We start from the raw sequence: 18,746 nt of genomic DNA, 5'->3' as shown, positions 1-18,746 counted from the left end.
CTCCTATCCTTTTTTTGATATTTGGGGGCTTAAAAAGAAAATACTGCAAGTGTAGACCCCAAGGTGAATTCTTAAACAACCTCCACTAAATACAGATTTTTTTTCGGTTATTCAGAAAAAAATGTTTTATATGTTTATTATAACTAAAAACGTATTTTAAAAGAAGTTGACCACCCTGCCTTTGAATAGGAAGAGACCGGAATGGTGAGATTTGGGATCTGTATTACAAAAGATTGTGGAGATAGCAATCATGAGGAAAACGAGATGAGAAAGCGGGGTTGAGAGGGAGGTTAGGACTTTGTAGGTAAGACATAAATGAACCCAGGGTTTGGGAAGAGAACCTTAGAGATGACTGTGGTGGAGAACTAAGAAATAACTAAGGCAGAGCAAGGAAAAAAAAAGAAAAGGATTTATGTGGTGTTGGGCTTATGCATAATACAGACATAATGGTTAGGAATTGCTAAAACACTCTGAAATTTTAATTTTGCTGCTCTGATTAGCAATTACTTGTGAAGACCACTTACATGTCTTATTCTTTTTGGTACTATGAAAACTGCTCATTACAGGGGTCTTATTTCATATCTCAGATCCAGGCTTTGTTGGTGATTCATGCTGATGTCAGTATGATTCTGCATTGCAGAAACTAGTGTGTGTGTGCGCGCCTGTGCATTTTGTTGGTTTTTTAATAATGACACAAAATAATGGCTAATGTTTTGCATGGGGCAGGGGAGAAATCTTGTTTTTTATACATTGCAGATTAAATGAGGAAGAAAGATATTGTTGTCATGTATAACATTCAGTCTAGACAGAAGGGTTATTTTCAAGTTCTAGATTTGTTTCTGTGCCAAAAGTTTTGGATGATATACTTCAATAATGAAATCTTTTGACTTTTATCTTTCAGCAAAATTCCAGCCTTTCTGAATGTAGTGGATATTGCTGGCCTTGTGAAAGGAGCCCATACTGGCCAAGGCTTAGGAAATTCCTTTTTGTCTCATATTAACGCCTGTGATGGGATCTTTCATCTGATGCGTATGTAAACTTATTTATGTGTTCTATCTATAATTTAAGGACAACATTGTTGTACTTTAAATAAAAACTGTAGAACAAATATGCATTAAAAGATTTGCTTTAACCATTCAACTCTGTCATTAGGCTTTCAGTTCCCCCTTGCCAAGAAACTGCTTATCCTCAAACATGTAAATGGTACATTTACTCTTCAGCAGCATTGTGTTGCAGACTTAAAAATGAACTGGGTATTTGGAAGTATGCAGAAACTTTGAATTATTTTTTTTTTTTTTTGTGAGCAGTGCAAGATAGTTGATTCCTCCAATTTTATAAATGAGGAGGAGGAGTGGAATGTGATAATAAAATGCTAGGTTGGAGGTACAAAAAGAAAACGCAGAGTTAGTAGATTCTAGAATTCTAGTCTTAACAGGGTAAGCAATACTTCTGTTTTCTGATTTCTGTACGAGCTATATTGGGTCTCAACCCTGATTTGTTTGTTTCGTTCTTGGGTCAGCTCAAAGAATTCTGAACATTCTTCAGTACATCCATCAAGGTCCTTGGTCTGTCTGTCATTACTTGTTACTACAGTACAGAACTGGCCTTCAGAGTCATATTAATAGCACTTACAAACTTGGCACTTAAAAGCTTGTTAAAAGTGTACATTGATTTGCAGTACATTCTGAGTGGAAAAAATGTTTTGGTCCGAAAAGACTGAACTGTTATTTATCTTTGCTTGGCAACTAGTATACAGTGAGTGATGAAAGAATATCAAAATAAGAATGCTTTTTATTTAGTGATCAGAGTAAATGTGTTTTTATTGAGGTGGTGGTGGGGAACAATTTTAAAGCAAAATCCAAAGGCATAGATTGATTTTAGTTATGTGTTAGGACCTTTGCTCCTGTGGGCTTCTGTATTTAAATGTTTATGTAGACCAGTCTGCTGATATGCATCTTTACAGCCTGTTGCATCCTTGATGAATAGGTAAGTAAGCTACCTCAGTCAAATGCTGTTGACTGAATACCTACCCATAGATTTGCTACAGAGTTTTCGAGCAATATAGATTTACATCCCGGTCTTTGGGACATTCATTTCTGGCTGTAAACATACCTTTGATCTTGTTTCCCTTTCTGTTTTCCTGCTTAAAACAAACAAACAAACAAACAAACAAAAAAAAAAAAAAAACTCCCCTGAAAACTTGTCTTTGTGTTTGGTACTAGTATTACTATTCTGAGTAGAATAGAGAACTATGTAATATTCATTGTTGCTGAACAGCTAATAGTGTTTACAATTGGCCTGTCGAGAAGATGAAGCTAAACAATCCTCACTGGGTTGGAGTGAGGCAAGTCTTTTGAATTTCTGCACCATTTTAGGAGCTACTTCAATGTGTGAAGGCTGTGCTAATAAATTAATGTGTTTTAACTGTTATGACTACTTGAGAACCATTTTTACAGTATACCTCTAAAGAAAGATGCTGGAGATAAGTTCCCTCAAATGCATTGCTGTCTTGGAGTTGTAATTACTGTTTTGTCTGCTGTCAATTGAGAACAAGTGATAAACTATTTATATTTGCTCTGTTTAGATGTTTGCATCATAGATGTTTGGTTAAGGTACAGATTGATAAGATCTATCTTCTCCACTGAATCTTTTAATATACATATTGTATAATTTTTCTTTGGAGATTGTAGAAAGCAGTGAGACCATTTTTTTTAAATTTATTTTTTGTATTCATAGGTATTTCTTTTTGTATTCCTAGTTACTTCCTTTAATCTAGTTTTATAGCTTTTTGTAATAAATTTTAACTTCTTTCAGAGGTTTTGAAATACAGTGGTTGTAAAATGATTGTTGCTGTGTTTTTCTTCTGCCTTTGGATTTCAAAAAGATAATGGAGTGACTTTTTAAGTATCACTCTCTTACTTTTTAAATAGCCCCCCTTTTTTTTAATCTTACCCCTGCCTCTTACATTGCTCTTGCTAAAAGGGTGTATTTTAGCTAGAGTGCAAACTAGTAGTGGTGTGTTGTAGAACTGTTTCTTTGCATAATAAACATTAAGATTTTTCCAAATATTATCTAGGGTTAATAATAAGGCTAATAACAGAAAGAAGATAATGTGTATTAGTCTGAGAGATGTAAAATTACTTTTTTTCAACTGCAGACTGCATATTACTTCCATTTTTCCTTTTCTCACAGTGCTACAAAATTGAAGATTTGGCACTAAAAGCTAGTAATAGTCTCTCTATTCAATTAAAAAAAAAATGAATCTGAGTTACACAGCACAAACTCTAGTTAAAACCTAAGATCCGTTGAAGTTTTCAACATACCTTGTCAGCTTCTGTTAGAAAAATATATAAAACCTTTTTATATGTTGTAATGTTTTTATACCTACCTTTCAAAATTACTGGCAACCTAAAAATTCCTTCATATGTGTCTATGGCATATCTTTAGCTTGCACTATTTCAGATTACAGAAACTACCTGAACTGTTTTTTGCAAATCTGGATGCTTTTCAGATCCTAAGAGGAGGAAGCTTCTTTGTTGCCTTTTCCCAGGATTTGGTTGAAATTCTTAATGGGCAGTCTGTCTTTAGGAATTAGTGTCTTGGCCATCAGTTTACAACCTAGCTGATAGGCACTGAATTTCTGCAGTGACAGTAGAGGCTAACTGAAAAGGAATCCAGCTGGCTTGCCCCTGTCAGAGGGGAAAAACTGTGGAGGGCAAGGTTGGCTTCCTATGCCAGCAAGCTGGAAAGAAGGTTAGTGAAGACTAAGAGATAGTGAGAACGCTAAAACACTCTTAAGAAACACACCGAGTTATCTGGGGAAGTAGCCAGGACTGGCCGAAAAGCAGTCTGCTGTTTTTTATTGGCTTTCCAGGCAGAAGCCAGAAGAACACAGTCATCATCAAGAAGATGCTAAAAATGGAGAGAAACTTCTCTGTCATTACCTTTCAAAGCAGAAAAATTAGTTTGACTTCATTCGTGTTTTGAGTTGATCTGGAACATTATTTTCACTTTTATGAGCACTGACCTTATCATACCATACCAGTATGCTTTGCTGCTGCCCATATGAATGGTTAGTACATGAAGCAGAGCCTTTGCTCTTTTCTTATTTTTGGCTGCTAGGCTGAAAGTCATGAGGTCACTGTGGAGTTTGTGCTGTGGACTTCAAGGTCTGCATGCCTGAATATGTTGAAGAAAGGCTTGTGAGGCAGTTAGTGGTGTGTCACCCTGAAACTGAGGAGTTTGGTAGGCCGTGTGGTTTCAAACTGGAAGGCTGCTATTGTTAGACTAAGCAGGATATATATAAATGGGGTTGTTTTTTAGGGACCTGACTGGCCTAATCATAAGACATAGTCATAAAATCTGACTGAATAACTAAGAAGAAGGTCTGTATGTGGGTATGGCTGTGCTGCAGGTATGAACCATGTCATTACCCAGCCATGGCATCGTGGGGGACGGTGACATAGGTTAGGCTGCAATGACCGTCTCTGTAGGAGGAGCTGATTCACAACAGTCAGCCACAACCCTTGTTGCCCTGAAGCATCACTTGTTTTGTGTTATGAAGCACTTTTACATCTTAAAAGCAGTGACAAACCCTTTTTTGGCTTTTCTTAGCGGAAAATCAGTTTTCTGCACAAATGGCTTCATCTCCACATTTCAAAAGATTGGGTTTGTACAGCAGAGAGCCTGAAACCAAGATTGCTAGAAAAACATTGTGTTTTCTGTGGGTACTGTTTCACTTTTTCCAGATATCTTAACTCTACTCTCTAGGCAAACTGATTTTATAAGTTTTAAAGGGTGCTAGGTTCTATTATTAAAGATCATTTGCTTATTATTGTTTCTTTCATTAAATAGCTCTTCTTGCTTTAGCACTTCGAAAGATTAAATCATTTATGTACTTGAGTTCGTAGCAAACGTAGCTTTGGGGAAAATGTTTTAATCCTGAAAAGAAATATTGGACATCCCACACGGTTTATAAAGCGTTTCTTATACAGATCTTGGTAGTAGTCATTTAGTCTTTGTATTGATGAATCCTGTTCAGAGGGCTTGTTCTCTACATTACGCTTTTTTGTTTGGTTGGGTTTTTTTAGTCAGATAATGGCAAATATTCTCTGTAAGGAAATGTTTATTGTATCCTGCCATGTTCTCTGTGGATTCTCTGTGGCCTCTCAGAGCCATTAATGGTACTACAGCATGATGTACGAGGGTATTAATCTCCTCTGCTTTAGTAATCTACATTACCTTGAAAACCATTGAGAAGTCTGCTGAAAACTTCCTATTATTTACTGTCCTGGTAAGTAGATTTCGGAATAGGTGAGCAAAGCCAGTGAGTAGTACTACCTCCAGCTCCTAAGAGAATAAATGCATACTAGACTTGTTTGGGAAACAGAGTTTTGGGGTTTTTTGTTTTTTTTCAGCAAAAGCTTTAAAACTACTGCTGTCTAACATTACTTTGAGATTCATATTATTATCCAATCACTGAAGATACTTTGTTGTACTTCTCTTGTGTGTGCAGCTGTCTGATTCCTTCTGTAGTTAATGGAGTATCTTCATTGCTGTCTTGAAGTAGATTATAGACTAAGAACTGTGAACTACCTATGATTTTTGCCAGGTAAAAACAACCAGGTGATGCTAAGAACTTAAAGGGACTGTTTTATCTGGCTGTCTTCCAGGTTTTAACTTGGTTCAGTTGACATTTTTGGGGAAAGCAGTTTGAGAATTAGCTCACTTGAGCTGTATTAAGGTTATGATAGGTAAAGAAGTAGCTAGCTAGGAACAGGGAGCTTTTGAGCTCCCCAAACTTTTACAACCTCTTTGAATATATTTCTAGTCTTAGGCTAGATGTTTTGATCTTATTTTTCTTTATTTGTTCAGCGTATGTTGAATTGTGATTTCTTTAGAAGAAGAGGTTTGTTTGTAATTTTTATTAGCTACTGTAATAGGATTCATTGATGTTTTCTCCTTGTGTTATTAAAATATTTTTGAACAGAGTTGTTGCATATCGTATATATCCACCACAGGGCACATAGGTGAGCTGCATCTACAGCACTCAAAATAATGGTGTTTCTGCGAGAACTGTTGAAGTTGGTTGTGGTATTTACCTAGACTGTTTCTTTCATAACTTAAATCTAAAGAGAAGCAAGATTTTTTTTTTCCATTTTGCTGATTCTCTACTTGCTTATTTAATAAGAATACACCCACTTTGAAATAGTTATGCATTTTCAGCCTTCAAACTTCCATATTCTACATAGGCCATTATTTACACGGAGGGATGCTGTTCACTAAATCAGTGGAAACTTTGCCTGTATGCCTAAAACATAACCTAAATGTATACAGTGAAGCAGCAAACGAGAACAGCGTATGATAGGATAGTAGGAAAACAAGAGAGAACATTGTGATGGAGAGTAACACTGGGATTTTTCTTATACAATTAATAACAGTATGAAATAATCCTTTAGCTGAACAAACAAGGTGATTAAAGCAGTTTTCCTACACAGAATAGTGTGGTATATTTTTACACAGTTTGTATGAAAAGTGTTACCTATATATTTTTTTTTTCTGTTAAAGCGCATAAACTGAAAATGAATTGCTGTTTTTTAAAGTAACTATTTGATCTCAACTTGTTGGTTTTATTTCAGAAGTTAACCAATTTATTTTGGATGAGGATATATTTTGACTGAATCAGTGTGAAAACCTTTATCCAAACAGAAATACTTATTACTGGCTGAATGAATGGAGAGTTTAATTAAACTTTTTTTGTCCTGGATAACAGCACTTACTCTAGTAGCAACATAACCTGACTTATGCTTTAAAGCTGTGGAAGGTTTGTTCATCTTTTATGTTTCATTGTTTAGTTTGAAATGTTTCTCACAATTCTATTTTTCTGTGTCTCAGGATTGTTGGATTTTTAATTGAGGTAGAAATATTTTGACTGTGGCGAAAGGCAGGCAGTTTGAAGGCTGTAACAGTGTTTCTTCTCGAGTTGCACAGCTTTAACTACCTTTCAACTTTTATGGCGTAGCAGTCATAAGTACTGGTAGAAAATTACTTTCTTTTTATGGTGGATTAAAAATGGCAACCTTGTTACAAGTGTAAATTTACAAATTACCCTTAAATAATGCTTCAGGGAAGAAAATGGTAGATGTCAGTATTTAGTCCCTGTTACAACTATCTGTCAAGTTTTGATTGTAACTGGATGTTAAACAGTCAGAATTCTTAATGTTTTAGACTTTTCTCTACCCATTGATACCCAGAAGTCCTAGTTTTCTAGAGAAATGTTCCACATCTTTCTCTTATTTTTAGTTTCTTTAATGAAATCCAATCTTTCTCTTCAAAGTTAGAGAAGTTGGAGGAACGATTGCCTCTGAAAGCACTTCACTATCAAATGCTCTTTAAATAAAACACGTGGGGTTCAGTGCCCAGTGTTCCAGCTCACAGGCAACGTAAGCTTTTCTGGAAGAGCTCCAAAGCCGTAATTCCCCCGCGCGCCCTGCCCCAGGCACGCGGCCGTGCGGCGGAGGGCTGGCAGCTCGGGCTTTCCTCCTGCCTCTGGAAACGTCGCCTTTCCACGGCAGAGGAGCTGTAGCCCTGTTTTAGGGGCAGGATTCGGAGGTGAGGAGGCAGTAAGCATTAAGCACTGTTTGTTTGATCTGTACCTCCTCTGACCCTTAAATTTAGGGGGCCCTTGGGAACAGTGTAGGGATTTTGGTAATTGATAATCCCTGAACAGTCATTCTTGGTGACAAGAGGGAAAGAACCGTGAAGCTGGGGAAATATCTTCCTAGAGTCTGTAGAAATAACTGATTTCAATAGTCTCCACATGAACTAATTCTTAACACCCCCCCCTCCCCGTATTAATGTCTTTTACTCTGGTTTTAAGGCTATTGTTAATAACTCTTAATGTTTAGTACACCCAGCTTCTGCCTGTTGAGGGTTTGAGATAACTCGTAAACCCATTTGTCATTTAAAACATGTATAGATGTGAATCACATGAGCTGAATGTAGTTTGTTCGTATTTGATGTAAATGCTTATCAAAACTGAGTTTGACTTTTTTTTTTTTCCCTCTCAAAATTTAAAATCAAGTTGACTTGGCTTTATTTGTATCATTGTGAGGGTTTATGGGAAGCTCAGAGTATTATTTCCAACATTTGGGTTTGTCTGGAAAAAGTCAAAGTGGGGATAAAGTTAAGTCAAGAAGTATGGTTGTTCTTTAGATCCTCTGTTTTGACCTTTTTTTAATAAATTTTTCTAAATTTTTGCTTTTTTCTGTATATAAGAATGATGTAAATCTTTTTGTACCTTTAGTTGAGGCACAATGCTTTTTTTTTTTTTTTTTTTTTTTTAATATTCTCAGAGAAGAAGTCAGCTGGAAGCTGACTGCTATAGAGGGGAGGCATGTGATGATATTGCTTAACCACGCTTTACTGCGCCAGCATTTCAGTGAACAAAGCATGAGTTGCATCTCATCTCTTCAGCATATATATTCTGTATGTTGGCAATCATGGTGGCTTTATTTATGCAGCTATAGCACAGCTGTGTCACTTTTATTATCTAAAGCTGTTTTGTCATATTTATAATGTGTCAAAATTCACCTTGAAATGATGTAAACCTAACTGTCTTGCCAAATTTGATTTTCTTTAACATATTTTTTTCAAAATTTCGTATGTTTTTTTTTTCTTGTTCTGTTACGAAAAGTAATTGCCACCTGTTAAAAAAGAAAAAATGTTCCTCACATACAGAAACATTTCACTGTTAAGCTATCAAAGTTCAAAAGTAGTTTGCTGCACCTATTAAACATGCTAGTTTTACAAAGTCAGGATGTGTTTCTCTATACTTCTGAGTAGATAATATTTCTTACTGGAACATATTTTGTTATTGTTGTTGGCATAACTAAATATTTAATAAAATACTTGGAGTAGTTCAGAGTTAAGCTTAACTTTATGAATAAGATTTGAGTAACTTTGACATATTAAAAAGAAATTGTAAAATCTTTCAAATGAAAGTTGTAATTGCAGCAATGTGAAATGTTTTATTCTGTTAAATAATGCTTGTGAAGTAGCTTCTATAGCATTTATTAGCAAAGCTTTGCATTGTATGTTGCAATTTTAGAGTATCAGGTCATCAAAAAAGAGAGTAATTCATCTCAAGTAATGTATTTATTTGATTTTTGCCTCTCTGTATGCAGATACTGTAATAATAAGCCCATCACCTCTAAAGGGGAGGGAGGCTATTAGGTATAAAACTAAAATTAAAGATATTTCCAGGGATGCATGTACATTGCTTATCGCTAAAACTTTTCCTCATGTAAAAAGAAAACGCTTTCTTTGCCGCTGAGGAGGATTATTCAGAGGAAGATTAGCTTTATTTTACTTTAGATCTTCTGTCCATGTAGATGATATGAGCAAAAGAAGCATAGCACAACATTTTTCTTCTCCTCCTTGCTGTGATTTTGTACCTGCAATCAGAAACCAAATGCACATGTTACAAAGTTTTGATCAGATTTAGATAATGGTTGTAACCCTATTTAAGCTGTGTGAAATTCTGTGTAGTAATGAACAAAATTAGAGAAGTTGCTTTCTGAAAACAGATTAAGATTCTGAAACAATGTTGTGTAGAGGAATTCTGTAAGCTCACATGCTTTTCTTTTAAATAATGTAAGGCACACAAAATTTGAAGACTAAAGCTACCCCTTACGCACACACATTGGGCACAGAAATCAGTTTGAGGCAAAAACAAACAAAGCAAAACAACCCCCCCCAACAATATGTTCAATAAAAGTAAGGCTGGAAAAAGAAAATGAATTATGGAATAATAATTTTCAAGAAGCACTACTATGAGAAAAGATTTGTTGCAGGGAGGCAAATGCAATTATTAGTATCATGTGCCAGCCTTGAGCTATCTTGAAGAGAGCTGGTGCTCTGGACCCTCTGGTTCTGGTTCTGCTTGTTATTCAAAAAAAAAAAAACTGCATGTGAACAAAACTTACAGGTTTGTAGCTCAGGATTGGTCTGGAGTATGCTGTACTGTACTGCTTTGATTCTTCCACAGCACCCTAGAGAGGAGTGAATTTATTCTCCTGGGCACATGGGTGAGAATATGAAAAGGTATTGGAAAATTATCAACACTCTGAGTTAGCCTTTGACTTTACTGCACAGTAATCTAATCACCAGGGTTAGTGAAAATGATCCCTGAGCTTTAAACCATATTCCCTTACAGCCAGATAGTTAAGGTTTAAAGCACAAATAAACTCAGGTTAGGGTTTAGGTAGGCTTTACCCTTCAAGTTTTGCACAAAGGTAATTATCTATAGTTATTCTCTGAGAACTGAGTAAGTTTCCCAAAACATATGGGTATGGGGAGCAAAAATTTATGGTTTACATAGTACCATCCTGTTTATTCCGGGTAATTAAATAGCTGTTTCTCAAGGATGTATTAGCTTTTAATTCTTCAGGAAGAGCAAGGTGAGAGCTGTGAATTTTTAAATGTTTTCATTACTTATAAAAAATTCCAAGGTTTATTTTACTCTAAGTTTGCATCTAAGTGTCACAAGCTGAATTCTGATTGCATCGTATGTAGTAAGTTTCTTTTTGGCCTCAGTTATTGTGAAGTCTGTAGTTTTTAAATATTTGTGCTTTTTGAGAAGGAAGACTATTGTTCTTATGTTCTTCTCTAGCCTTCGTTATAGTTTGATAATGCTCAAATTCTAGGTGTAATACTAACCAAGTCGCAATGATTTCTGGAGCCCTTACTGTCATTCTTTAGCCTAATATATTGTGCTCCTCTACGTCCAATTTCTTCTTATTATCAGAATAGATAAAAACATAAAAATTTCTATCTAAAGGCCACCACCCTTGATAGAGTAGCAGCTTCTAGTGCTATTCTATTTATAGATGAAACTTGTTAAGTTTCCTCAGCAGGGACTTAAAGCTATGACCTTGCAGGCCAGAAACAGGAGAGCTACCTACTGAGCTGCAAGGGCAATCTCTTGCAATTCTAAAGAATACATAGAGAAATGTCTAATATACTGTACTGTGAGTCATAAAGTACTTGACCAATAAATTCCCCCTCCCCCCGGACCAAGCAGGTTATCTTTATGGAGTCATTGCTATTATTTGACCTACAGCTACTTTTGTAATAGTTTGTGTGTCAGATGACAGTGTGTAATTGCTGTGTAGACTATACAGATGAGATTTGCATTCTTCTCCATAGTATTCTAAAAAACTTTTCAGTATGTAGTAGTATTGGAGGGTATTCAAGTGACTTTTTGAAATATGTTTACCTGTTTGAATGGATGTCTTTTTTTTTCATGATGTAGAGCAGATGCTGTATTAGTTGTCTTGGCTGTTAGTGTGGATATCCAGGCTTTAAGGCAGTGATAGTTCAGTATTTTATAAGCTGTTTCTTCTTTGCTTTGCCTTAGACTTTTTCAAAAACCTGAAGGGAAAACTGCAATTTTTTTCTTTTGGTTATAATACACAATGTGAAAAACAAGTTTCCTTTGGAGGAATGTTGTGTCAGAAAAGGTAAAATCAAATCCTTGCAGGAATTTAGGGATAGAAAAATGTAAGTGGGCAGATGTTTGTTGGTATCACCATATCAGCTACAGCAATTATATCAGCAATGCGAGTGCTTTGTGGACTGAGAGCGCATTACAGCTTCATGTTCAGAAAGTTGCCTTCTCAGAAGTGCTTTCCTCCAAAGAGGCATGAAATTGTTTTTCTTTTTTTTTTTTTTTTTCTCAGCTGAGTTTTCATTGGAACCTTGATTGAGACTCTTGGAAGAACTTTTGTATTTCCTAATTTATATGTGAAGACTACCCAGAAGGAAGATAGCCGCCCTCCCCAATACAGCTAGGGGCATAGAGGTGTTCAATTTCTAAACAGCAGTAGCAAATGTGTGTCAGCCCATGAGTGCTAACAGTGAACATGTCAGCACTCCTCTCTACCCTGCATCGCTGCAGTCGCAGTAATGGAGTGAGTGAGTGTGTCAGTATGAAATAGCTGGTTTAAGTATTGCTGAGGCTGATGTGAAGAAGTTAGGTAACCTCATATTAAAAGAGGTACGGAGCACTCATAAAGGCGTCATCCGTGGGACTGGTGGCCTCCATGTGAAAGGGAACTAACTTGTCAGCTCCTGCTGCATCTACAAGAGGTGTAGCTTTTTGTGTCTTGAGGCACGAGACCAATTTACTCTGAAGTTTTCTTTCATCTTTTTGTCCCTAAACTAGAAGCTGTTTAAAATTACTAAAATGTTAAGAAGTTTAAGTAAAAAACCTAGAGTGACAGTAAGCCTGTTGAAGAGGGATAAAATATACTTGAAGTACTTGTGAAGAAGAGCAGTGATGATCCTTGTTCTATCTGCTCTTTCATGCTGTTTTTGTTTTTTTCTCACCTGAAAAGAATTGGGTCACACCAAGGGCTTGTGTTGTGAAATAGACTTTCCCTGTCGAGATTTATTGATGAATTTCTTTTAGATGTGCTAAGAAAGATCAGTCATAATGTTCCAGGCATTACCATATCAGATATGTATTATTATCATCTTAACATGCTATCACATGTTATTAATGCTAGCTACTACAAAATGACTTTAAACATCTTATCTTTCAAAATACTCTTGACTTTTTGAGGTCTGTGTTGGTCCCCATGAGTGTTTAAAAGTCGCTGACAGAAGTTGCTGCACAGTAGAAAGCTAAATAACATATCTGCCCTTATCAAAAGGCTTACTTTGGAAATCCTATCCAAACAAAATCCCTCTTCAGTAATCTGATCCATATGCGATCTTTTTCAGTCTGTTGGACTATCTAGTAAGCTGGCAGAAAAGCCTCAAGTTCAGTTTTCATTCAGAATCATTGTTTATTGGAGTAGTCCTTGTTTCTACAATGGTCAAAGTGCCACTTCCAGAAAACAGCTGCTCCCCCTCTTGCCTCCCAAGAATTCATACTTTGTGCCTAATTATTCTTATGTTTAATTATTTGTACAATTTGATAAGCATCTCTTTTGGTAGCTTAAGCAGCCCTGCACTCCACCACCTGTTCTCATCTATATGCTTCCCCTCTCTGGTATGCTTTTGGAACCAATTGTAGAACCATGTAGTCAAATGGCTTTAGGAGCCAATTAGTCTTGTTTGTTTTTTTAAAAAACACATTCTTTTTGGTGGGTTATTTTAAAAATTGATCATTTTTCTAATCTGTTTTAAAGTGTAGATCTAGCAAACAGTTTGCTGTTTAAGCTGATACAGTGAGTTGAAAAATGTTTCTCAAAAGGCAGCCATAGGAAATACCTAACGCAAATTGCAAACTTTCTTACTTTGAAGTCTGCCAAAGCTAGAGGCAGTTTCTTTCAATTCCTTGTATATTGGCCTTGTATATGGAGTCTGAGGAAAACTTTTCTTTCTTTTTTATTTTTTTATTTTTTTATTTTTTTTTTTTTTTGGATGACTTATGCCTGCTGGAGGTGTTAGTGAGATGCAGGGTGTCATTGCAGATACTGCAGATGTGCCTTTATACTCTCGTTGTAAAGATGAAGTAATGATGTGGAGTACAGGAGGTCTTATATTAATCAGTTATCTGTGGTTTGTCAGCAAAAATTGAAAGTCCCTTTTTCTTTTTCTTTTTTTTTCCATTTAGAAGTTGTCAGTCTTGCATTTTCTGCTTTCAAGTTTTTACAGCTGTTTTAGTGTATTTCAAAATATATTTTTATCTAGTGGTCTTATGTGGAAGAACAAAATTAGCATTAGGCTGAATTTAAGTGTTGGATGTTTGTCAACAGTAGTTACTAGAGCTGCTTTGAAAGCTGTTGCTTTGATTACAAGGGAGGGGGGCTCTCTAGCCTCAAATGACGTCCTCAAATGTCAATGTATGGGGGCAATGAATGAAATGCATTAATGAACAATACTTAAATTTTTGGTCATGGGAAACAGCATGGAAATGCCACTTTAAGTTCTGCAGTTAAAGTGAGGATTCGTGTGTTGGGTACAACAATAATGAGATTCTTCAGAGACTCGGTATGCATCCTTAGTATATAGAATGAATTTTCCAAAAAATCAAACATTGTGTGGTTAGTTTATTTTCTGTTAAATGTAGTTTTTAAGCTTTCTTTATAATAAAAGCAAACAACATCCTTTCTTCCCTCCTTCTCCAATGTTCTCTTCCGCCTCAAAAAAAGAAAAGAGGAGGGGAAAAAAAAAAGGACTCAATCCACCCTGTCATGCAGGTTTTTCTCAATATTGATAGCACATAAGCTTTGGTAGCTCAAGTTCACTTTACTAGTTAAACTTTTCAAGTATATTTAAGTATAGGTTTGTATCTCAGTACTTACTGAGATAGCTGTTACCTAGATAACAATTTCATGAGTCTTTCTGAATCTTTTCTGATTTTTTTTTGAAAATTTCAAACTATCTTTTGATAATTTGAAGTGAGATTTGATGTTTAAAAACTAAATAGCAGCAGGAATGAGAAGTCAAGTGTGTAAAAGAGTTGGAAATAGGGGGAACAGTATAGCTACAAGAGTGTAGACTACCTGGAAGGTAGTTTACTACCTTCTGTTTACTTTCACAGAAAATATGGAAATATTCAAGAAGCAGAGGAAATCTGCAAGATGCATGGTCTAAGACTCTGGGTTTAGTAGCTGTGAAGTGTCATTAAGCAGAAAGATTAATTCAGTGAACATCACTGTATAACTTGAATATATGTGTAGTGTATAAGGTAGAATTATTGATATGTCCTTTTTAAATTAATTAGGATGAGACTGAAACTACTATGCAGAGGAAAATGTCCAGTATCTTGGAATATGAGTTTAATCTGTTCAAAACAGCAAACACTAAAACATTCTAATCATAAACGGATGTTTCATAGCTTAATTACAAGGCAGAATATAAGAATTGTTGTGGTATCCCTATTCTGTATTTTTTTTTAATACAAATTTTTGTTGTTGTTTCTTAATTTTAGCCTGAATTAGCTGTATTTTTACAGCTGCTGTTTTTATTTTGCCTGGAAATCTTTTGTACCTCAGTGAAAGTGCAAAGTGCTGTTCTGAATTTTCCATGCTGTAGGCTTTTTAAATTTTTTTTCACAAACTCACTGTGCTTAAATACAAGAAACCATTCATTGGACTGTGCAGTACTTAAAAGAAAAAAAAAAAAAAAAACTGTAATGCCACTCATGGTCCAAAACTACATCAAGCAGTAGCTGAAAGGTACTTTCAGTTGATTTAGAGACTTGAAAATAAAAACTTTCTTTTAAGTTTGTTACAATACTCAGCTACTGTTTAATATTGATATAGAAAAAATAGTAACCAAACAACTATAAAGTCTGATGTCTGAAGTTGACTTAATTTGTATATTATGTAATATCTGTATGTATACTGTGTTAAATGTTGAGTGCTTTGTGCATTTACAAAGCATTCTGACTATGTGCAGAACTCTCAGGTCAATGGGATTCGAAACCTTACCTCAGTTCCTGGTTTTACTGAAACGATATATTCCCCCCACCCCCCACCCCATCATATACTTTATTTCTAGTTGATATGTTGAACTTTTTGTGTAGAGATTACAGTTAGTCATTCTGACAAAACATATTATAAAGATTTTTGGTAATGAAGAGTTAAAAAGCTCTTTCAATGGTTTCTTTTTATAAGCCACCTGTTGCCTTAGATGCATAAGTACATAAATTCGAACAAAGTGCTCATCACTTGTCAGCCATCGGTGGCAGCATAAAAATTACTTGTAGTGCTTGCTTTGCAAGAAGTTCTTTTGTGTTTGTGACATCAGCTTTGTTTTATACAATTAAAGTATTACACGCTAGAATAACCTAAATTGCAACCACTAAATGGTGATGTAGTTTTTTTTTTTTCATAGAACTGAATTTGTTTACTGATTGCATGCAGCTATTGACTACTGTTTAATATGACATGTCCCTTTTGCCTTGAACAATGTTTGGAAAAGTTGAGTTTTTTTTCTGTCCCATTTTTGTTTCCCACCTCCTCCATTTCTTCTCCCTTTCCCTTTATGGAAGGCTTTTCTCTCTCTCTCTCTCTCTCTCTTTTTTTTTTTTTTTTTTTTTCCTGAACAAATCGATGTAAATACATGTTGGGCCTTAGTGTGGTGTTTATTTATTTTTTTTCCAAAATTACAAATTAACGGCACCTAATACTGCAACAGAATGAGTCTTACAGGAAAGTGATCTGGACTGCAGGAGAGAGTTTGTTCCTTAGGAAAATATTTTTATGTAAATAGAATAGTTCAAGTTTTTACTGTTTAAAATAAAAAAGCAGTTTTGATAACGCGCACATGTGATTTTTTTCTGATTCTGACCCTGCTGTATTAATGATTATACAGATGTTTACTGAATGACTATTTCTGTTGGAATTACCTTATCTGTGAAATTTTGCTCCTCTTTATTGTAGTATTTATTTACACGTCTTCTGATTTTGAAGTGAAAGGGAAGAATTTGTGTGCACGTATGCCATGATTTCTTAAAATTTAGTTGTTTTTTCTGTTAAGATGGATAGGTAGTCCTGTAGAAGTTAATGGAAAATAACACTGTATCCTCAAATTCTGTACTTGTAAGTGGAGAATGATTTTTTTTTTTCTTTTAAATCTGTAGGGTTTAGTAAGGAAATCAAATTAGTCTAGGTTTTATGTTTGTTAGTTGTGTTAAGGATACAAGAGGTCTGCTCTGTCATCTTGTTTCATGTAATGTTACTAAAAGAATAACATCTCTTCAGATTTTCCATATAGCTAAAATGACTTCATCTTGGGTGCAGTTCTCATTTGAAGAAATTAAGTTGTAAGAAAGGTGTATCATTACTGATTTGTATTTTAAATTGCTTTGTATTATTTGGCCTTTGGTAATTATCCCTCTTAGAACCAGAAGAACTGGGACAGGAGTGTCAGTACTGTTCAACTCAAAGCTCAACTTTCCTATTCTTTCATGTAATATAAGTTTTAGTAATTTACCCTTCTGAACAATTCTAGATTGCCAGTTAAGGAGTACCTGCACAAGCAGATTTGTGTTTTTTTTTTTTTTTTTTTTTTTTTTTTTTTTTTCCCCTCCCCCTCTTTTCTCCCACTCTATGCAGTGGTGAAGTGAAATCCAATTCAGTTGGCTAGTATGCTCTGACCACTTTGGAGCAATGAGTCTATTCAGATGGTTAGTTTATGGAAAAGATATTGAAGCCTAATAGATATTCTTAATTTCTTAAAATAGATACTAGGGCATTGGCAGGTTTCCTGTTGTAGTGATTGAACTTTTTATGGATGGAAGGAAAAAAGTGTGCAATGATACGTCAAGATAATGAATGCCTCGGCGCACAAATAAATAAAGCAAAAAGTATCTTTTAGTAGAATAATAACTACAGGACTGTTTCAACTAATCCCATATTAACGGGCTATGAAAATGATAAACCCAAGTTAAAGGCCATGCTAAACAGCATTGGAAAACACAACTGTGCTCAAATAGTCTTTTCCCATGCAATGGCTTTGATACGAATATGATTATATTGTAGTGTTTGTACTTCACAGTTGCTGTTACATTGATAAACCTTTAACAATCTCTTTACAGGATGAAATTTTTTTTTAATATTCCATTATATCATTCTAAGCTGCCAACTCATATATTACTGATTTGTACTCTCATCCTTGCCTTTGCTTTTCTGTTGTTTTATGGAAATGTGTGTTTAAGCAAATTAGGAAGATAGAACAAAAATGACTTTTAAAAATACTTCTATAACATGACTTTTAGAAATACTTCTGTAATACAGGACATGATTCTTTTATTTTGTCATACTATGTTCTTGATTTAAATTCAGTGAATTGCAGTCAAGGTCTACTCTGTGTGAATAAAGATGGCATGGTGTGGACCTAAACTAATAAATATGTGTGGAAAAACAAACCAACCAACCTGTATTGATTCCTTTAGCAGAACAACATTAAGATATCTGTGCACATAAAATGAATAATTTAGTGTATCAGTTAATTGATCTTTTTACAAATACCCGTTTCTGAGTGGAAGGAGAGAGAATGTTTCCTCATAGTTTATTTGTCTCATAATGAAACAAAGTAGCAGCATTAAGAATTTTTTCCTGTTTTCACTGTGAGAGATTTTGAGCATTAATGGAATGCAATTGCACTCTTTGTGTAAATAATTGGAGCTTTGTTATGTGTATATATTTTCTTTTGTACAGAAGCTATTAAAATATCAGTTAGACTTGCTTTTAGCCATTGTTAAAACTTGAAAGTACAGTGTGAGCACATTTAGCAAAGTGAAGGTACCCTCTGTTTGAATTGGCTAGTCAACTTTTAAAGTATCTTGCTCACTAAACCCACCAGGGTTTTAGTGATTAACACAAGGAAAGAATATACAGAATTGCTTAATTTGTTTTTATTAAATCCTAAACCCTTTTAAAGTTTTTAATAATAAATTTTTTACATTCTTTCACTTATGTTCAGTTTAGTGTTGTCAGGCTAAGGTATCATGATTGCCATATTTGAGCTTTATTGTTGAATAATACGATGTGTTCAATACAGTAAGGATAATGAGTCTGCAGCAAACGAGCCGCCTCTTGCCTGTCCCGGCCAGGAGTCTGGCCCTCGCTCTTGCAGGCTGGGTGACTTGCTCTGGTGATTTCTGCTCCCCTGTCAGGTATCAAGAACGTGCGTGGTTGTACTGGGGAGAGGGAATACGAGCTTTCCAGGTAAGATGATGTGAAGAAGTATCAGGCTGTTTTCTGTCTGGGAAGTGTTTGGATTGC

At 35.3% G+C, this 18,746-nt stretch overlaps 1 protein-coding gene across 1 annotated transcript in view; it reads left to right on the top strand.

The window, feature by feature from the left end:
- OLA1 (Obg like ATPase 1) overlaps positions 1–18,746 on the top strand; it is a 106,813-nt gene that overhangs the window by 13,280 nt on the left and 74,787 nt on the right. Inside the window, exon 4 of the mRNA XM_062578466.1 lies at positions 902–1,029. Coding sequence (XP_062434450.1) covers positions 902–1,029 — 128 coding nt within the window. The remainder of the gene's footprint in view (positions 1–901; positions 1,030–18,746) is intronic.

This window comes from Rhea pennata, chromosome 6 (assembly GCF_028389875.1).
Source record: "Rhea pennata isolate bPtePen1 chromosome 6, bPtePen1.pri, whole genome shotgun sequence".
NCBI classification, from domain to species: Eukaryota; Metazoa; Chordata; class Aves; order Rheiformes; family Rheidae; genus Rhea; species Rhea pennata.
Note: the sequence above shows the minus strand (reverse complement) of the source record. Positions and strands in the feature narration are given on the sequence as shown.